The 22,019-nt window shown below is 42.8% G+C and overlaps 1 protein-coding gene across 1 annotated transcript in view; it reads right to left on the reverse strand.

The window, feature by feature from the left end:
- LOC144595583 (protein diaphanous homolog 3-like) overlaps positions 1–22,019 on the reverse strand; it is a 321,554-nt gene that overhangs the window by 245,890 nt on the left and 53,645 nt on the right. Inside the window, exons 12-15 of the mRNA XM_078403147.1 lie at positions 17,647–17,763; positions 3,402–3,520; positions 2,103–2,167; positions 370–514 (exon numbers count right to left, since the gene is read on the reverse strand). Coding sequence (XP_078259273.1) covers positions 370–514; positions 2,103–2,167; positions 3,402–3,520; positions 17,647–17,763 — 446 coding nt within the window. The remainder of the gene's footprint in view (positions 1–369; positions 515–2,102; positions 2,168–3,401; positions 3,521–17,646; positions 17,764–22,019) is intronic.

A 22,019-nucleotide genomic window follows, 5' to 3' on the forward strand; every position in this document is an offset into this window, starting at 1 on the left:
TGTAAGACTCTATGACTCTAACTTCCTGGATATTGATCATAGATCACTTTGGAACTCAGAATCCAAGTGTAGCAACGCTTCATCTTTTGCGGTTAAGTATTTTGCAAATGTGTGAAACAGTAACTAAAGTTTTACCTTTTACGCACCAGGTTTATCTAACACTATTTCAAAATCTGTAATCAATTTTGGACCAAACAAGCCAAGTAACATTGCACATTCCTGGCATTGAACAGCTCATGGCATTTTGGACGGAACCTCACAAAATGGTAGCTGGCAAATTTTTGATTATCACAAAATGTAGCAGGATAGCAAAATAAATATTTTCCCTTTACATATTCTAAATTGTATCAATGGCTTTGAAACACTAACAGTTTGGAAATGAAAAAAATGATTTAGCAAGCTCCATTACCTGAGCTCTGAGACGCTGCAATTCAGTTTCAAGCTGATTGATTTTTTGTTCTTTCTTTTGCATTTGAGCCTGTGCCTCTTGCCGGGCTGTAAATTCTTCATCAAACTGGAAGATAAAATTACCTTAACATCAACTCCAACACATTCTGCTGATTCCAAACAGATCATAACATTATCATGCATGCCTTGATTTTTGGAAGTAGAGACTGTGAGACGTAGATAGTTCAACATGAAGTGGTTTTATCATATCATATCATATATATACAGCCGGAAACAGGCCTTTTCGGCCCACCAAGTCCGTGCCGTCCAGCGATCCCCGCACATTAACACTATCCTACACCCACTAGGGACAATTTTTTACATTTACCCAGCCAATTAACCTACATGCCTGTACGTCTTTGGAGTGTGGGAGGAAACCGAAGATCTCGGAGAAAACCCACGCAGGTCACGGGGAGAACGTACAAACTCCTTACAGTGCAGCACCCGTAGTCAGGATCGAACCTGAGTCTCCGGCGCTGCATTCGCTGTAAAGCAGCAACTCTACCGCTGTGCTACCGTGCCGCCCTGAATGTTATTTTATTTGGAATTCATACTGCAGTTTTAAAGAAATATCCTGCAGTTTGATTGATGAGCAGAAAAAACAGATTTCTGTGGCCTGCCGATCCTACCCCATGAAAATTTGCACCTTTTTTATCATTGAATGATTGATTGATTGAAAGATAACAGATAGGGCTGTTTGGTGAACTTTTCTAACTTTGTCGGCACCAAAACATGACGACACTTGTGTACTGCCTAGGTGAGGACAGCTACATGATTTTACTGGGTTGTATGTAAAGCAAAGCATTTCATTATACCTATGTACATGTGACAATAAATTATCATTGAACAAGCCCTTCGGCCCACCGTCCATTCCAACCATCAATCACCCATTCACCCTACTTCTGTTATCCTACTTTTGCATCCACTCTCTCCACACAAGAGGCAATTTACAGACCAAATAACCAACAAAACCGCGCATTTTGGGTATGTGGGAGAAAAATCAGAATGCCCGGGGGAAGCTTACACGGCTGCTTGGAGAATGTGCAAACCCCAGACAGATAGCAACTGAGGTAGGGTCGAGCCCAGGTCTCAGATGCTGTGAGACAGCAGCTCTACCAGCTGCACCACCCCAAATTTGCAGCGTTACTTTACATATTCAGGAAGGTATCCTCTGGTTGGACCAAAAGAATAAAATGTATTATTTCACAAAATGCTGGAGTAACTCAGCAGGTCAGGCAGCATCTCAGGAGAGAAGGAATGGGTGACGTTTCGGGTTGAGACACTTCTTCAGTCTGAAGAAGGGTCTCGACCCAAAACGTCACCCATTCCTTCTCTCCCGAGATGCTGCCTGACCTGCTGAGTTACTCCAGCATTTTGTGAATAAATACTCTTGTAATCTTCTTCTGGTTTTAACACAGCATAAAATTTTCAAATTCATATTTTCAACACCTCATGGATTCTATCCATTCCAAAAATAAAAGAGAAGTAATTTTTCCTTCAAATTATGCCCTTAAAATTGGGACAGACCTTTTCTCTGTTCAAATATTCTGTTTGTTGGCCTCACTGAAAGATATATTTTCATATTTGATATAATCAAATGTTGGAAGGGAAAATAAGTATGATAACACCACTGAAGGGATTGAAATGTTTCCTACCTTTCTCACCAATTCTGAAAGCATTTGTTCACTCTCATCGACCCTTGCTTTGTCAACACAAATATCTAAAGATAAGAAGGTAAAAATGTTATCCAGTCTGGGGTCATACTAATATTCGTAACAAAAATATTCCCTCTCTTATGGGAATGAATTAAAACTAACTGGAGCCATTCTTTACTGATATTATGTTTGCAATTAATATAAATGATGGATGAAAGCAGCAAAATCTTCGGGTAAATTTGCTGATAACACAAAGATATACAGTAAAGTTAATTGCAAAGTGGACATTGGGAGGCTACAAATGAATGTTAAGTGTGGGCAAGTTCTGGAAAAAGGAGTATGATATGGTTAAATCTGAGATTCTTCACTTTGGCAGAAAAAATAAACCAGTATAAGACCGAAATAAGGAGACTGCAGAGCTGAGATGTAGAGGGATCCAATTTTCCTGGAGCATGGTTCATAAAAGTCTAGCATGCAGATATTACAAGTGAGAATGTTTTGCCAGGGGAAATGAACAGGAAGACAAAAATGCAATGCTTCTGTTATACAGGGTACTAGTAGTAATGTGTGCAGTATTAAAAATGAGAAATTTATTTAGAGTAATGTGCGCAGTATTAAAAGTGAGAAATGTAAAGAGGAGGAGGTAAATCAGCCCTTTAAGCCTTCGCCATGCAACATGAACGTGGTTCATCCTCTATCTTAGTATCATGTACCTCCTCTCCCCATACCCTTTGATGCTGTTTGCGTCAATAATATTTTAAACGATTTGTGGCAGAGGATTCCAAATGTCCACCACCCATTAAGTTAAGAAATTTCCCATCTCAGACCTAAATGACTTGGCCTAATATTGTGAGAAACTAAATAGTTTCTAGAATTGGCATTCTTTTATGAGGAATAATTGGACAGATTAGATTTATATCTGTTTAAGTTTGGTAGAGGGCGCAGGGACTTGCAAGATCCTTAGATGTCTCAAAGATATGGACATAGAGAGGATTTCTCATCCTATGGAAGAGTTGAGAATAAAAGTCACTGTTTTAAAAGAAAGCAGTGTCCATTTAAGACAGAAGTTTGTTTTTAAAAACATCAGATTATTGAGAGTCTTTGGTACCATCTTCCTCAGTGGAAAGAGAGCTTTTGAATATCTTGACGACAAAAGTAGATATATAGTTGATAAGCAAGTTGTTCAAAGATTACTGCAGATATGCTTGAAAATAGAATTAGGATAAAATCATATCATCATGATCTTATTCGAAATGCTCCTAAATGATATATCAATCGTGTTCAAATAATCAGCCGTACCTATAAGGTGCTCAAAATCTACATCTAATCGTCTGCGGTAAGTAAAATCGGGATCCATGCCACTGCGGTGCAACACTATCTGAGAAACACATTCTTCAATTATCTTAAAATACTGTGGCCTAGAAAATAAAAGTGGAAAGTTTTAAAATGTTAGTCTAATTCAATACCTAAAATTCTTCTTCATATTTTGAGTCTTTGACTCAAATATCCCACTCAAAACAATTCAAATAATACCAAGTGAAAAAATTGTAAAAACTACAGGAGGGCATCTTGGGGGAAAAAAATTGTCTTCTTGATGTAGGCGCCATTTACGCTTAAATTAGTTGCTGTTATTATATTATGGCCATGTTTAATATTTCTAGTTTCTATTTGTCTGTACTTTGGAAGGTGGAATTTGATACGTAGAGGGGCGTGTCTGCATCTGAGGAGGCTAGCGTAGCCACAGAGATTGGGGGTCAGTTTAGTTCGGAGGATGGAGAGAAAACTGTTTTTTTACCACACGGTAACGACCACACGGTAACGACTGTTGTTTGAAGAGGAAGCAGTTGATAAGAACGATAAGTTATGAATTATTCTTTTGATTTGTGCTACTTTAATAAAGATCAATTAATCAAGAAACAGTGTTTGGAAGATTCGTTTTTGCTATCTTTGTGTGCGTAAGCTATATCTCCACCACATCCCCGAGCAGTAACGGCTATCGAAGTTGGACTTTGAGAAAGTATAGAAACTGCCATTACAAACAATGATCCAATAACAAAAGACATGCAGCTGGAAAAGCTCAGCCAGTCAAGCAGCATATATGGAAAAAGAAACTAATCAATGTTTCAGGTCAGCAAACGTTCTGAGGAAGGGTCGCTAACCTGAAAGGATTACTGATTTTTCTTCCCAGATTCTGCTTGACTAGCTGAGGTTTTACAACATATCTGTCTTTGGTTCAGACTCCAGCATCAATAGCTTTACTTGCTTTCCGCTATAACCTAATATATTGACTCTCTCAGTTACCTTCAAAAGCCAACCATGTCAACCAAAGTAATATCAATTTTTAGCCTCAGGAAGTAACAATCAATTAAATGGTTTTGATGGTTTTCAGAACCACCTCCATGATAGGTACAGGTACAAATGCATATAAAATACAAATACAGTTCTAGGTACAGGTATGACAGGTGCCGTCTCTCATAGGCACAGGTGCCATCTCCCGTATCGATTCAGCTCCACTCTTATCCAGTCCAAGGGCCTGAAGCATACACACTTCAGGACTATGGCCCCATCAATGTTAGTGCCTCTTAAAGCACCTGATAGATCTGACAGTTGGAAGAGACTGTCTCCAAGCATATCTGGTTATAAGTGACAAATTTTGATAGATTTTAACTGTCTCTAGTTTATCTTTTTTTTTAAGTCAACTAAACAAAACACGGCAATTATTTTGCTTTCATGTTTTTAATTATTTGCCAGTGTCTTAATCTTCCCCGAATTCATAGTGCAGTCTGAAATCAAAGGACATTTTCCAGTGTTACTTGTGAATCTATTCAATATTGGCCTCCTGCTCAGCTCCATGTTGAATTCAGCACCTGAAAAGTAACGAGGATAAAGGAGACAAGCCATTGTTAGCTGTGGTCTAGGTGAAAGAGTTACGTATAATGAAACTCAACAAGACGACTTTGAAATCACAGCACATGCACACTTTAACCCAGACTCGCTAACATAGCCACATTTTAATCTAAACCTGCAATCTGTTATCCTGTCTACTGTGTAATCTCATTTTGTAAACAAACGTTGTTACTTAGTCAATGCCTTACGAACAAACTGGAAAATCACAATCAAAAGGAGCAGCAGCGTGCCTTCAGTCCTTAGTTTGCTTTTGAAGTCACCCATGATTAGAATAGATTCTCAAATTCTCACTTAGAAAACACCAACCCTCGTTTGAAATCTTAAACACTCAGCATTCTTGGACTGAAAACACTATTGTGTCCTGAAAGGTTTAAAAATAGTAGACATCTGAAGCCTCAGGGCCTACAAAAAAACATACGACCTAAAGAACAGAAGGTGCGTGGGACGTTCACAGTAATAAGCTGACATTCGTGACATGCTTCAACATACTCAAGACCCTGTAAAATCCAACCATCCAAGAACTTATACATTTGAAAGCCAAAAAACAAAGTAGCACTTGTCAAGGACTTAGGTGATCTTGGCACTACCCCAGCACAGCTGGAGGCTGAAAAGGCCATTCAACAGCCTGTGAAGCAGTGCTTCAGTAGTATAAGAAAATAACTGCAGATGCTGGTAAAAATCGAAGGTATTTATTCACAAAATGCTGGTGTAACTCAGCAGGTCAGGCAGCATCTCAGGAGAGAAGGGATGGGTGACGTTTCGGGTCGAGACCCTTCTTCAGACTGAAAAAGGGTCTCGACCCGAAACGTCACCCATTCCTTCTCTCCCGAGATGCTGCCTGACCTGCTGAGTTACTCCAGCATTTTGTGAATAAAGTGCTTCAGTAGATCACTGTTCATACAGTCAGAATCATACAGCAAGGCAACAGGTCCTTCGGCCAACTTGCCCGTGACGACCAACATGCCCCATCTACACTAATCCCACCTTTCCGGACTTGGCCCAAAACCCTCCAAACCTATCCATGTATCCGTCCAAATGTCTCTTAAAAGATATGATAGTATCTCCTCCAGCAGTTTGGTCCATTTACCCACCAACTTTTGTGTAAAAATGTTACTCCTCAGGTTCCTATTAAATCTTTCCCCCCTCACCTTAAGCCCATATCCTATGTCTCTTAATTCCCCTGCTCTGGGCAAAAGACTGCATTTACTCAATCTATTCCTATCATGTTCTTGTACATCTATGTAAAACCACCCCTCATTCTCCTGCACTCGAAGGAATAAAGTCCTCGCCTGCTCAACCTTTCACTGGACCTTGCCAGGCACTTGAGTCCTGGCAACATCCTCGTAAATCTTCTCTGCACCCTTTCCAACCCTTCCATCTTTCTTCCAACGTGGTGACCAAAACTGAACATCTATATACTAAAACGCTCGTTTGTTTATTTGTTTGTTCCTGAACTACAGCCAAAACGGTACACGATTGGTAACAGAACTTTCTTCTGCCATCTCTCAACTGAAATGTGGAAAAGCCCAGGGTCCCGATAACAACCCCCCCAGAATTCCTGAAACACTGCGGTCCTAAATGCCTGGTCTGGCTCCGTGAGTTTTACTCCTCTTGCCTCATTGGTCAGTCCATTCCGAAGATCTGGCAGAAGGCCACCGTCATTGCGCTACCAAAACCAAACAAGCCTGCAGACGACCCAAGGAACTATCAGCCCATCTCACTCCTGTGTCCCGTAGAAGCTTCTCTTGGCCCAGCTCGATCTAATCGTTGACCCTCAACTACCCGCTGAACAAGCCTGATTTTGGCGTGGTCGCTGCACCACCCACCAAATAGTCAAGCTGACCAAAGACATCGAAGACAGTTTCGAAAAGGGTCACAAGGCGGGCATCTTGAAGCTCCTCCGCACCATCCCTGACCATCGTTTAGTGCGGTTTCTTGCCAACATCCTTGCCAACAGCAGTTTTGTACTCAAGACTAGCGACGGACAATCTAGCTGACTGCGACGCCTAAGAAACGGAGTTTCTTACCTAAGACCTAGCGCCAATACGGATACGCAGATGACTTGGCCCTACAGCACTCGGACAGGAGTTGAGGATGTGCTCTCGGCGGATATGGAACTTGTCGCGGGCTACCTTAAGACCTGGAGACTAAAACTGAGTGTGGCAAAAACAACCACAACGGTCTTTCACCTAAACAACAAGGAAGCTCAACACCAGCTAACCGTCACCCTCAATGGGAAACCCCTACCCTACAACCCATTTCCTACATATCTCAGGGTGAAACTAGATCGGCAGCTGACCTACAAGCAGCACCTTGAATCTCTCCGTGCTAAAGTCCCGGCACGGAACAACCTCCTGCGTTGCTTGGCCGGATCGTCATGGGGCGCCAGGACATCTATTCTTCGAACCAGCACTCGTGTACAGCGCCGCTGAGTACGCCGCCCCAGCATGGTGCCACAGCACTCATACTAGCAAGCTAGATGACACCATGCGGATCATCACTGGCTGCCTACGCACTACTCCGAAGGATCTCGTGCTGGTGCTCGCAGGTATCGCACCCGCCAAGCTTCGCAGAGAGTTCTTCACTCACAGGCTGGTGTGCAAGGCCCCATCGGACGCCAAACATCCTTTGCACCACCTCGCCCAGGATTCACAGCAACTGGGACTTCAATGCCTGTCATCGCGTCGCCCTTTCTCCCGTCATGCAGCGACCCTCTGTGGCTCCGGTTTCAACATACTAGGAGCATGGAGAACCAGCTGGGAACAGACATCGCGACCTCCTCAATTCACTGTCGCACCGAACACCACAGCCCCACCCGGCTCGGACATGCCCCGCAAAGAGTGGGTCGCCCTGAACCGGCTCCGCACAGGGGTCAGCCGGTTCAACGCCAGCATGCATCATATATAACATATATAACAACTACAGCATGGAAACAGGCCTGTCCGGCCCTACCAGTCCACGCCGACCATTCTCCCTGACCTAGTCTCATCTACCTGCACTCAGACCATAACCCTCCAATCCCCTCCTATCCATATACCTATCCAATTTACTCTTAAATAATAAAATCGAGCCAGCCTCCACCACTTCCACCGGAAGCCCATTCCATACAGCCACAACCCTCTGAGTAAAGAAGTTCCCCCTCATGTTACCCCTAAACCTTTGTCCCTCAATTCTGAAGCTATGTCCCCTTGTTGGAATCTTCCCCACTCTCAAAGGGAAAAGCCTACCCACGTCAACTCTGTCCGTCCCTCTCAAAATTTTAAAAACCTCTATCAAGTCCCCCCTCAACCTTCTACGCTCCAAAGAATAAAGACCCAACCTATTCAACCTCTCTCTGTAGCCTAAGTGCTGAAACCCAGGCAACATTCTAGTAAATCTCCTCTGTACCCTCTCCATTTTGTCGACATCCTTCCTATAATTTGGCGACCAGAACTGCACACCATACTCCAGATTCGGCCTCACCAATGCCCTGTACAATTTCAACATTACATCCCAACTTCTATACTCGATGCTCTGATTTATAAAGGCAAGCATACCAAACGCCTTCTTCACCACCCTATCCACATGAGATTCCACCTTCAGGGAACAATGCACAGTTATTCCCAGATCCCTCTGTTCCACTGCATTCCTCAATTCCCTACCATTTACCCTGTACGTCCTATTTTGATTTGTCCTACCAAAATGCAGCACCTCACACTTATCAGCATTAAACTCTTTAAACATCTTTCAGCCCACCCTTCCAAAAGGCCCAAGTCTCTCTGTAGACTTTGAAAATCTACCTCACTATCAACTACTCCACCTATCTTAGTATCATCTGCATATTTACTAATCCAATTTGCCACACCATCATCCAGATCATTAATGTAAATGACAAACAACAGTGGACCCAACACAGATCCTTGGGGCACTCCACTAGACACTGGCCTCCAACCTGACATACAATTGTCAACCATTACCCTCTGGTATCTCCCATTCAGCCATTGTTGAATCCATCTTGCAACCTCACTATTAATACCCAACGATTTAACCTTCTTAATCAACCTTCCATGTGGAACCTTGTCAAATGCCTTACTGAAGTCCATATAGACAACATCCACAGCCTTGCCCTTATCAATTTCCCTGGTAACCTCTTCAAAAAATTCAAGAAGATTAGTCAAACATGACCTTCCAGGCACAAATCCATGTTGACTGTTTCTAATCAGGCCTTGATTATCCAAATAATTATATATATTGTCCCTAAGTATCTTTTCCATTAATTTTCCCACCACAGACGTCAAACTAATAGGTCTATAATTGCTAGGTTTACTTTTAGAACCTTTTTTAAACAAAGGCACAACATGCGCAATGCGCCAATCTTCCGGCACCATCCCTGTTTCTAATGACGTTTGAAATATTTCCGTCATAGCCCCTGCTATTTCTGCACTAACTTCCCTCAATGTCCTAGGGAATATCCTATCAGGACCTGGAGTCTTATCCACTTTTATATTCTTCAAAAGTGTCCGTACCTCCTCTTCTTTAATCCTCCTAATTTCCATCACTACTCTACTTGTTTCGCTTACCTCACATAATTCAATATCCTTCTCCTCGGTAAATACCGAAGAAAAGAAATTGTTTAATATCTCCCCCATTTCTTCTGGCTCAGCACATAGCTGTCCACTCTGACTCTCTAATGGACCAATTTTATCCCTCACTATCCTTTTGCTATTGACATATCTGTAGAACCCCTTGGGGTTTACTTTTACATTACTTGCCAAAGCAGCCTCATATCTTTTTTTCGCTTTTCTAATTTCCTTTTTAAGATTCCTTTTACATTCTTTATATTCCTCAAAAACCTCATTTACTCCCTGCCGCTTATATTTATTGTATATCTCCCTCTTTTTCCGAACCAAGTGTCCAATTTCCCTGGAAAACCACGGCTCTTTCAAATTATTATTCTTTCCTTTCCACCGAACAGGGACATAAAGACTCTGTACTCTCAAAATTTCACCTTTAAATATCCTCCATTTCTCTATTATATCCTTTTCATAAAACAACAATTTCCATTTCACTCCTTTTAAATCCTTTCTCATCTCCTCAAAATTAGCCTTTCTCCAATCCAAAATCTCAACCCTTGGTCCAGATTTGACCTTCTCCATAATGATATTGAAACTAATGGCATTATGATCACTAGACCCAAAGTGCTCCTCAACACATACCTCCGTCACCTGACCCATCTCATTTCCTAACAGGAGGTCCAACACTGCCCCTTCTCTGGTAGGCACCTCTACGTATTGCTGCAAAAAACTATCCTGCACACATTTTACAAACTCCAAACCATCCAGCCCTTTAACAGAATGTGATTCCCAGTCTATATACGGAAAATTGAAATCACCCACAATCACCACTCTGTGCTTACTACTAATATCTGCTATCTCCTTACATATTTGCTCTTCCAATTCTCGTTCCCTATTTGGCGGTCTATAATACACCCCTATAAGTGTTGCTAAACCTTTCTCATTTCTGAGTTCCACCCAAACAGCCTCCTTAATCGAGCCTTCTAGTCTGTCCTGCCAAAGCACTGCTGTGATATCCTCCCTGACAAGCAATGCAACACCCCCACCTCTTGCCCCTCCGATTCTATCACATCTGAAACAATGAAATCCTGGAATATTTAATTGCCAATCGCAACCCTCCTGCAACCATGTTTCACTGATCGCCACAACATCATACTTCCAGATGTCAATCCAGGCTCTAAGCTCATCCACCTTTCTTACAATGCTCCTAGCATTAAAATATACACATTTAAGGGACCCATCATTTCTTATTCTCAGTTTATTTCTTTTCCCTTCTTTCTCTCCTACATATTGGGTCTGAGTGTTTCCCTTTTCTGCCTCCTGCCTCACACACTGCCTATTAGCTATCTGTGTTTGAGTCCCTCCCCCCAACCGTACTAGTTTAAAGTCTCCGCAGTTATTTTAGCAAATCTCCCCGCCAGGATATTGGTTCCCCTCGAGTTCAGATGCAACCCGTCCTTTTTGTACAGGTCATACTTCCCCCAGAAGAGGTCCCAATGATCCAGAAACTTGAAACCCTGCTCCCTGCACCAGTTCCTCAGCCACGTATTTATCCTCCACCTCACTCCATTCCTATTCTCACTATCGCGTGGCACAGGCAGTAAGCCTGAGATTATTACTTTGGAAGTCCTTTTTTTTTAACTCTCTTCCTAGCCCCCTGAATTCTCCTTTCAGGACCTCTTCCCTTATCCTACCTATATTGTTGGTACCTATATGTACCACGACCTCTGGCTCCTCTCCCTCCCCTTTCAGGATATCCTGGACACGCTCAGACACATCCCGGACACCAGCACCAGGGAGGCAAACCACCATCCGGGTCTCCCGACTGCGTCCACAGAAACGCCTATCTGACCCCCTCACTATAGAGTCCCCTATTACTACTGCTCTCCTCTTCCTTTCCCTACCCTTCTGAGCAACAGGGCCGGACTCCTTGCCAGAGGCCCGGGCACCGTCGCTGCCCCCAGGTAGGCTGTCCCCCCCAACAGTACTTAAACAGGAGTACTTATTTCCAAGGGGTACAGCCACCGGGGTACTCCCTAGTCCCTGCCTCTGTTCCTTGCCCCCCCTAACAGTGACCCACTTGTCTATCTCCCGTGGTCTAGGAGTGACCACCTCCCTGTAACTCCTATCTATAACCTCCTCACTCTCCCTGATCAGACGGAGGTCATCAATCTGCCGCTCCAGGTTCCTAATACGGTCCCTTAGGAGCCCCATCTCGTCACACCTGGCGCAGATGTGGATGTCTGGAAGACTATCAGACTCCCAGATTCCCCACATCTGACACCCAGAACAAAAAACTGCCCTGGCAGTCATACTCTCCAAACAAAGCCCCGCGCTCAGTTACTAAACCTACCGCCCGGCCGCTACTCCAACCGCTCCAACCGCCCACCCAAAAGAACTGAGTGATCTCCTGGGAGAGGCGAAAAACCGGATAAAAAACCCAGGCCAATTTGGGAAAAAATCCGGGAAATTCCTCTCCGACCCCAAGCTAGGCGATCGAAACTAGTCCGGGAGATCACACAGGTCTTACTCCTTACAATCCCCACACAATCCCCACACAATCCCCACACAATCCCCACACAATCCCCACACAATCCCCACACAATCCCCACACAATCCCCACACAATCCCCACACAATCCCCACACAATCCCCACACAATCCCCACACAATCCCCACACAATCCCCACACAATCCCCACACAATCCCCACACAATCCCCACACAATCCCCACACAATCCCCACACAATCCCCACACAATCCCCACACAATCCCCACACAATCCCCACACAATCCCCACACAATCCCCACACAATCCCCACACAATCCCCACACAATCCCCACACAATCCCCACACAATCCCCACACAATCCCCACACAATCCCCACACAATCCCCACACAATCCCCACACAATCCCCACACAATCCCCACACAATCCCCACACAATCCCCACACAATCCCCACACAATCCCCACACAATCCCCACACAATCCCCACACAATCCCCACACAATCCCCACACAATCCCCACACAATCCCCACACAATCCCCACACAATCCCCACACAATCCCCACACAATCCCCACACAATCCCCACACAATCCCCACACAATCCCCACACAATCCCCACACAATCCCCACACAATCCCCACACAATCCCCACACAATCCCCACACAATCCCCACACAATCCCCACACAATCCCCACACAATCCCCACACAATCCCCACACAATCCCCACACAATCCCCACACAATCCCCACACAATCCCCACACAATCCCCACACACTACTTCCCAAGCAACACAGCTTGGTGCTGCTACTGCTGATTGCTGCTGCTGCTACTGCTGATTGCTGCTGCTGCTACTGCTGATTGCTGCTGCTGCTACTGCTGATTGCTGCTGCTACTGCTGATTGCTGCTGCTACTGCTGATTGCTGCTGCTACTGCTGATTGCTGCTGCTACTGCTGATTGCTGCTGCTGCTACTGCTGATTGCTGCTGCTGCTACTGCTGATTGCTGCTGCTGCTACTGCTGATTGCTGCTGCTGCTACTGCTGATTGCTGCTGCATCGTTGGGGGTTGCGTTCATCAGCAGCCTGCGTGTGGACTAGACCAGCAAAGCATGTCATTTTTGACTGCACTGTCCGCGGTCCCCCTGAGAATCTATGCTATTAGTTGATATAGTTAATTACAGATATTGATATTTTGTTGTAGTTGAGATGGTTTATTTTGTTGTTTTAGCTAATATAAAATGAATGCTTATTTTCAGTGGAAAGCAGTAAGATGGATGCTTGTGGCAGAAATGTTATCCTTGGGAACAGAATGTGTTTGTCCCTTTATGAATGATAATGAGTATACAGAAGAGTAGGGGCTCTTGTTCTTAAATTACTCCCCCACTCCTCTGTCTGACTGTGTGAGTGGTGTATTAAAACAGTAAAGCAAGGTCGTGCAGCTGCAAGATTGCTCGTGTATAGAGATAAAGAAAGTTTCTTTCATAGTAACAACTCCTTATATGGGTGCGTGTGAAAGTAGGAAAAGTTTTGAATCCACTCTAGGTAAATTGATGCGTTTCCCCAAAAGCATGTGACTTATATTAATGGTTTGGTTTCTGAGCATGTGACCTGTATTAATGATTTTGTTTTCTCTGTAACCATGGGAATTGTATTAGATTTGTAATTGGTCCTTAATTTTATCTGTTACGCCCCTTTTTCCTTTCTGTATAAAAAAGTAAACAATCGTGGAGAAGTTGTTCTTCCCCTCTCCTAGTTAAGATCTTTTCAGACACTAGTATTGTGTCTGGAGATCCTCACGGGAAGAACCCCATGGTGGAATAAATCTGATGTGCTCATCCAGTATTACGTGTGATTATTCAGACTGAAGGTAAAGAACTTGATTTATCACCCCTGGTGGAGGGGTAGACCTCACGGCCCTCGACAACAGCACATTGCACTGGCTACAGCGCCTGGAGGGTGTTACATAATTTCTGCTGCCTCAAACGCAAGAAGAAGGTACACGATAGCACAACAATTTTAGGCCCACCTTACTCACCGTCGTCCTTTTGGTGCTAATGGATGAAGTTTCATTGAAATTGGTGTTACATGCCTTGCACATTCTCATCTAAATCATTGACATAGATGATAAACAGCACTGGGCCCAGCACCGAATCCCGAGGCACACCACTAGTCACAGGGCCTCCAGTCCGAAAAGCAACCTTCCATCATCACCCTCTGCTTCCTTCCATGAAGCCAATTTTCTATCCATTCTAAACTTCCTGAGCAGCCTACCATGTGGAACCTTGTTGAATGCCTAGCTGAAATCCATATATACAACATCTACAGCTCTGCCCTCATCAACCTTTTTGGTCACATCTTCAAAAAACTCAGACTCGTGAGGCTCGATTTCCAACGTACAAAACCGTGCTATCTCTAATCAGCTTCTGTCCATCTAAATGCCTGTATATCTTAGCCCTCAGAATACTCTCTAGTAACTTTCCGACCACAGATGTCAGGCTCACTGGGCTGTAGTTTCCAGGTCGTTTCCTGCAGCCCTTCTTAAATAGAGGCACAAAATTTGCCACTATCCAATCTTCCGGCACCTTATCCCTGCTTAATGGCACATAAATCTCAGCTAGGGTACCTCCAATTTCTTCTCTCGCTTCCCAGTGTCCTCGGATATATCTGATCAGGCCCGGGAGATTTGTCTACCTTCATACGCATCAGGACTTTCAGCACCTCCTTGAGCGTAACACTGACTGCTCTCAAGACACTTCTATTGCCTGCCCCGTTCTCCAATTCTCATGTAAAAACAGAGGAGAAATACTCTTTGAGGACTTTGCCCATCTCCTGTGGCTCCACACAAAGTTGACCGCTTGAATTCCTGAGCGGTCCCATTCTCTCTCTGGTTACCCTTTTTCCCTTTATGTACTTGTAAAGTCTCTTGGGATTATCCTAATATTATCTGCTGAAATACTAAAACAAGTTTATTTAAGAGACATATTCTGATTTTATCTTTCTCATTCAAGAGAAGCACACTGGGAGATTTCAGAGATGCCGCAATCAAGACCAACTTCAAGAAATGCATTTTTAGTTTTGTTTAGGTTATTATTGTCACACAAGCCGAGGTAGAGTGAAAAGCTTTTGTCCATAGTGCACAGATAAAAGATGCAACATTTAGTGCAAAGATGTAACATTGAAGTCCGATAATGTCCAATTAAAGAAAAATCAAAGGTCTCCAATGAGGTAGGTGGGAGGTTCGGACCACATTCTAGCTGATAAGAGGACCTTGCAGTTGCCTGATAACAGCTGGGAAAAAACTGTTCCTGTATCTGGAGGTATGCATTTTCAAACTTCTGTACTGTTTTGCCTGATGGGAGAGGAGAAGAGGGAGTGACTGGGGGTGAGATTGGTCATTGATTATGTTGGCGGCCTTGCTGAAGCAGCATGAAGTATTGAAGTATAGGTGGGTCGATGGAAGGGAGGTTGGCTTGCATGGTGGCCTGGGCTACGTCCATAGCTCTCTGCAATTTCTTACTGTCTTGATGGAACTGTTGCCAAACTAGGTTGTGATGCATCCTGGTAAGATGCTTCCTATGACGCATCTGTAGAAGCTGGTGAGGGTTGTTGGGGACATGCTTAACATTCGAAGCCTTCTAAGGAAGTAGAGGCTTTGGTGTGCTTTCTTGCCCATGGCTTCGATGCAGCTGGTCCAGACAAATTGCTGGTGATATTTATTCTTAGGAACAGGAAGCTTTCGACCATCTCTACTTCTGCGCTATCAATGTAGTAAAGTTGAAGATTCAAAATGAATAAAGCTGGGAGAGATTGGAATAGCTGGGAAAGGTAGAGCATTTAGTTTGCACCTCTTAAAGCCCAATGAAAAGATTCTCAGCACCTTAAATGTAGTCACTTTCAACATAAGCAAAATATACAGTTCATTGTGCCAATGTGGATTCACAGCCAGAGTTTAATCATTAATCAATCCTTTCCAACAACTGTATTTTCTCATGTGAGGCTTCAAAGGCATAGATGTGTCTCTATTCATTTCAATGTTTCTATCTCATCAGTGTTCCATGTGAAGAACATGTCTCTTTCCCTGTACTCAAATCCTTTTGCAATAAAGGCCAACATACCATTTGTCTTCCTAATTGCCTGCTGAAACTGCATATTGATTCTTGATGATTTCTGGGATCTCAAGAATACTAATGTGTTTCAATCTATCAACCATTTTTTTTTAAAAATCCAGCCTTTTTTAAAAATCTGCCAAAGTTTACCACATTTTTCCATGTTACATTCCAAATCATAGATGTCTAGATTCTCTCTGAAGTCTCTCTGCACTCCTCTCATAACTACCATAGCTGTCTATTTTCAACAAATTTAAACATATTATTTCTGTTCCTCACCCAACTCATCATCATACATTGGGACCCCAATCTCTGCAACACCCTGCTGGTCGTAGTCTGCCAACCCAAAAATGAAGAATCTGTTGTTTATCCATTAAAGTCCTTAAATCATGACAGCATACTACACCTAAAACAGTACATTATAATTTTGTTTAATAAGCTTGTGTGATACTTTATCAAAGAATTTTTGAAAGTTCAAATAGACCACATCAACTGTTTAGCTCCCTTTAATTCTATGTTGCAACCAAATCTAATAGATTAGGGTGATACCATGGTACAGCGGTAGAGATGGTGCCTTTCAGCGCCAGAGACCCGGGTTCGATCCTGACTACGAGTGTTGTCTGTATAAAGTTTGTACGTTCTCCCTGTAACCGTGTGGATTTTCCCAAGGGTGCTCCGGTTTCCTCTCACCTTCCAAAGACGCGCGGGTTTGTATGTTAATTGGCTTCTCTGTGGAGAATTGAACCAATGTGAATGGGTGATCGTTGGTTGGTGCAGACTAAGTAGACGAAGGGCCGTTTTCAGGATATGTCTCTAAACTAAACTAACCAAACATGTTTATTCTCATGCAAATCCTATTATTATTTCCATGCTCTCCTACCACCAAGATTCAGCACTTTCCCAATTAGTAATGCCGGGACACCAGTGGATTGTCAAGGTGGGCCTGTGCGGTATTAAAACGACTCTAATTGCATAATATACCAGCAGTTGTAATGCTGACTGACTTCCGACAGGTGTTCAGAAGATTTTTCAGGTATCTTCTGCCTGAAATGCTGAAAGGAATAGAAAGGAAAAACAAGTAAAGGAAATGAAAGTCAGAACAGTGTGAAGATGACAGCCAAGTGGAAATTAGAAAAGGTGATGAAACTTCCTAGTTCTCCAAGAGCTAGAAATTGCATCTAAAGTCATTGAGGTATCAGAAACAGTCGCAAGAGATGGTCTCTGATAAGCAACAAAATAAGGAATAAGGGTCCACATATTTTGCCAGGAGATACCCATAACTTTCATTTGAACAAATATTGCCAGACGTGCTATTTATTTCAAGCATTTTTTTCTATTTTATTTCAGTTGTACAGCATGTTTGTGGAATGTTTCTATATTTTGCAAATTAATTTAGTTTTAGTTTTAGAGATTAATGGTTGGCACAGAGTAACAAATCCAGACATAACAACACAATTAAAAACTTACCTCACATAATAGTCATTCCTGATTAATAGCAGGTGTTGAAGAATGGAAAGAAAGTAACTTTCAGCTTCTGTGTCCTTCACTGCGTTAGACAGCATATTGTACACGTCGTTTATTTCAGTACAACTGAAGTAAAGGAAAATATATTGTAGAGAGTAACAGGAGATTTGCTTTGGAAACTGACAAGGCAATCTCTAAAGTGGCCAGTGGCTGCATTTGGAGACACAAACTGCAAATGCTTACTGCCTTCAGTTTCATTGGAGCCATACACTATTGAACGGATATCAAATATAGCCATATGGTAGAGGTCTGCACAAACAATAGAGGGTTACAAAGATGAACACATCTAGAAGAGGAATCATGAATAGAGTCCGGAGTGGAGCAAAAACTTTGGCAAAGATTGTTTAGGCCAAGTAACCAGATTTTGTGCGGCACATTCTTGAATGGTTTTTTGTTGTACACAGCTGGACAACGCAGAAAGGATGAATGTGCATTTAAGACTCATTTTAGAAATGGGCCAATAGATTTAACTTCCAGCGAAAATGTTTAGATTCATAGATTTATGCAGCACAGATAAAAAGCCCTTTGATCTAACTTGTCCATGTGTATCTGAAGATAATACCATTCGTCTAAGTTAACCTCTATCCCTCTAAAGTTTCAAATCTCAGTGAAGTTTGTTGTCAAACAAGGCTGCATTATTGCCCTGACAATTCTTCAATTTTGCGCACCTCACCTCTGATAGACTACACTCAGGAATGGAGATAATCTTCAGAACGAATGGGAAACAAAAAAAAAATGCAGCAACTTCATTCCTGAACAAAACTCACCCAAACCTCCATTGTCGAGCTTCAGCACACAGATGACACTTGCCCTTGTGTGCCTTCGACGGCAGAGTTCCAAATTCTCATCAATTCTTTCTTGGCCACCACCAATGGTCCCCAGCATGATAGATCCCATCCAGTCAATTCAATGCATCCCAAATGTCATCAAGACACCGCTAAAGGAATTGGACATTGCAAAGACTGTGGTCCCTGACAGCAGACTTGCACTCCAGAACTTGCCACGCCCTTAGCCAACTTAAACCAGTACAGCTAGAACACAAGTAACTAGCTGATAATGTGAAAAATTATCCAAGTATGGTCCGTTCACAAGAGGTAAAACCAATCCAATTCGGTCAAATACTATCTCATTAGTTTAGTCTTGATCATCTACAAAGTGATGGAAGAGATGACCTGGATAGTGTTATTAAGCGGCACATGCCTAGCAACACCCTGCTCACAGAAGCTCACTTTGGATTCTGCCGAGGTTCATCAGCCTCTAACTTAATTACAGCCTTGATCCAAACAAAGACAAAAGAGCTAAACTCCAGAAGTGAAGTGAGAGTAACTGCCCCCGACATCAAGGCAGCATTTGAACGAGTATGGTGTCAAGGAACTCTGGTTAAATTGGATTTAATGGGAATCAGGGGGTCAAAACTTTCTACTGATTGGAGTTATACCTAGCACAAAGGAAGTTGGTTATACCTAGCACAAAGGAAGGAGAGATATAGGAGGTCCTTCCTTCCCACTGCTGTGAGACTGCACAACCAGCACTGCTCCCAGCAGACGAGTCAACAATAACAGCTAAGAACACCCAGGAAACTGATGACAATTTATGTATCTTTTATTTATAATGAATGATCTCTTGCTCTCTTGCTATCCACTTTGCTGCTGTAACACTGTAAATTTCGCCGGTGTGGGACGAATAACGGAATATAATGGTTGGAGGTCAACCATGTCAGCCACTGGACATCTCTGAGAGAGCTCCTAACCAAAGTTGCCCAAATTCCAACCACACTTTGGTGCTTCAATTACCTTTCAGTCATAAGGTCAGAAGTCAGGATGTTCAATGATGATTGCATCATGTTCAGCACCATTTGTGACTCCTCACTGAGGAGTCCACATTCAAACGCAATTAAATTCTGGCTCAACCTGCAAAGCACACATCCATTGAATGAATATATATATGAAAATAAGACCTCAGATCTAGCACAAACCTCGTCATCTGCAGGCAGTAGTAATCCCTGACTTATACGTATTCCTCTGGCCTGGTCTACCTACAGCAGCCACCAGGAAGATACAACCATTGTTGTCCACAAAACCATCCAGAAAGCTCTGGAAAGGTAGGTGAATCATTATCAATGTGTTTGCACAGGCCAATAGCCTCAGAATTCAACTCCAGTGGGCAGGCCTCCTCGTTCACAGGTTTAGCACCAAACTCTTAAAACATATTATTTAGAGGATTATCACAAACAGCAACGACCAGATAGCAGAGGTCAAGGATATGCTCAAAGCATTCCAAACATCCTTAACTGGCTAAACTGCTCTACGGAGATCCTTGCACAATGTTAGTGGATTATGGAGACAAACTTCTCAACATTCTTCCTCATATTAAGTACAGCTTGCATCAGTACGTTTCAACACTATCAAGATGCATTTCCCTGGTGGTCCTTTGCTGAACTCCCTTCATCATTAATGCAACTTCCAGATTACATTGCAGCAACTCCCCAATGCTACTTGAGACTTTATTTTATTTTCCTGTTCATTGTGATGTAGAAGGACAGAGCAGCTGTGTGAATGTGCCATCAACTCCATCTTCACCTTCTCACCACCATGACCTGGGGATGCACACCTCGGCTGTCATTAAATCAGAACCCATTTAATACTGCTGGAGGAACACTATCACTACACAAACTAAATCAAAGAGAATGCCCATTACCATTATTCCATTTCAATGCTCTGGAAATCTCTGAAGCAAAAATTAATCCCAGACAACAATAAATTATTCTAGTCCCAAAAAATAAAAATAGAAAAAGCTGCAAGTGAACAAGAGAGCCAACGTCTCAGATCAATGACTTACATCAGAACCTAAAATGCTGATTCTGTTTCTCTCCGGCACAAACAAAGCCAGCATTTATTATCCATTCTTCAATGCATTTCTCGAGCAGAATGAACTAGAATGAATTACTTCCCTGACTTGCATCAGTAATCAGATAGACTTTCATATTCCCACATCCTCATGAGTACTGTGACGTATAAAATTTAAGAATCTTTGTAGTAATTAACCCGAATTTTAAATTTCTTAGCTCCATTGCTTGGATTTGAAATCATGTCATTTGATCAACAAGCCACAACTCTGTTTGCAAAGCCAGTAACTTGCCCACTGTACTTCCAATCTCCTTAATTGAATCAAACCAAACCCATACAATAGTTCTAATTAATAGTCAGATACTGTAAATTGACAACAGTATTTGACTTTCTATACTTTATTGGAGCCACAGCTTTGCTGCAACATTTTTCACACGACTATAAAAAGTTAGTATGCTCCGACGTTCTGCACTTAGCATTAGTTTTTTTGCTTCATAAAGAATATCTGTATGAAATAAAAAATAACAAAGATTCCAATTGTATCTTCAGTCATCCACTATCGGTGTGCCTTAGCTCTTACATTTGAGTCTCAACTAATTAAGGAAGGCATCCCATATGTCTTTAGAATTACATGCTCGACTTATCCTGCTGACTGGGGATATAAATTCCCAAGATCCCTTTGTTCCTCCACTTTAAACCCACCATAGACAATCATTTGTGTATTTCTTGCCTTCTTGCGCTCCTCCAAATTCATGTCTCACGCGTCTATGGCTTGAATTCCTTTTGCTATTTCTCTGCCAACTGACCAGGATATCTATACCTTCCCGCAGCTCAATGTTTTTTCTTTACTGCCAAACACACAGCTAATTTGTGTGTGTGTGTGTGTGTGTGGGTGTGGGTGTGTGTGTGTACGTGTGCACATGTGTGTACAAGTGCGTCTGTGTATATATGTATGTGTGTTTATATATGTGCGTGTACACATGTGTATGGGTGCATGTGTGTGTATGTGCGTGCACGTGTGTGGGAAGGAACTGCAAATAGACACAAAAAGCTGGAGTAACTCAGCGAGTCAGGCAGCAACTCTGCAGAAAAATAGGTGACGTTTCTGGTCGAGTCCCTTCTTCAGACTGAGAGCCAGGGGAGAGGTTAACGAGCGATATTAAAAAGGAACAGGTCAAATCATAGCCGGCACCAATGACTCCAGAAAGGTGGAGCAACAATGGTCCTATGTTGGCTGTGGAAGAGGTGATAATGAAGGGATACAAACAGTGAAACTAGCAAGATGACTTGGATGGGGGGGAGACGGAGAGATGGAATGCAAGGGTTACTTGAAATTAGAGAAATCAATATTCAGATCGCTGGGTTCAAGCTACCGAAACAAAATATTAAGTGCTATTCCTCCAATTCGCAATGTGGGCACACTCAGACAGTGGAGGGGGCCCAGGTCAGAAAGGTCAGGACAGGAACAGG

The sequence above is a fragment of the Rhinoraja longicauda genome, chromosome 7, assembly GCF_053455715.1.
Source record: "Rhinoraja longicauda isolate Sanriku21f chromosome 7, sRhiLon1.1, whole genome shotgun sequence".
Taxonomy (NCBI): domain Eukaryota; kingdom Metazoa; phylum Chordata; class Chondrichthyes; order Rajiformes; family Arhynchobatidae; genus Rhinoraja; species Rhinoraja longicauda.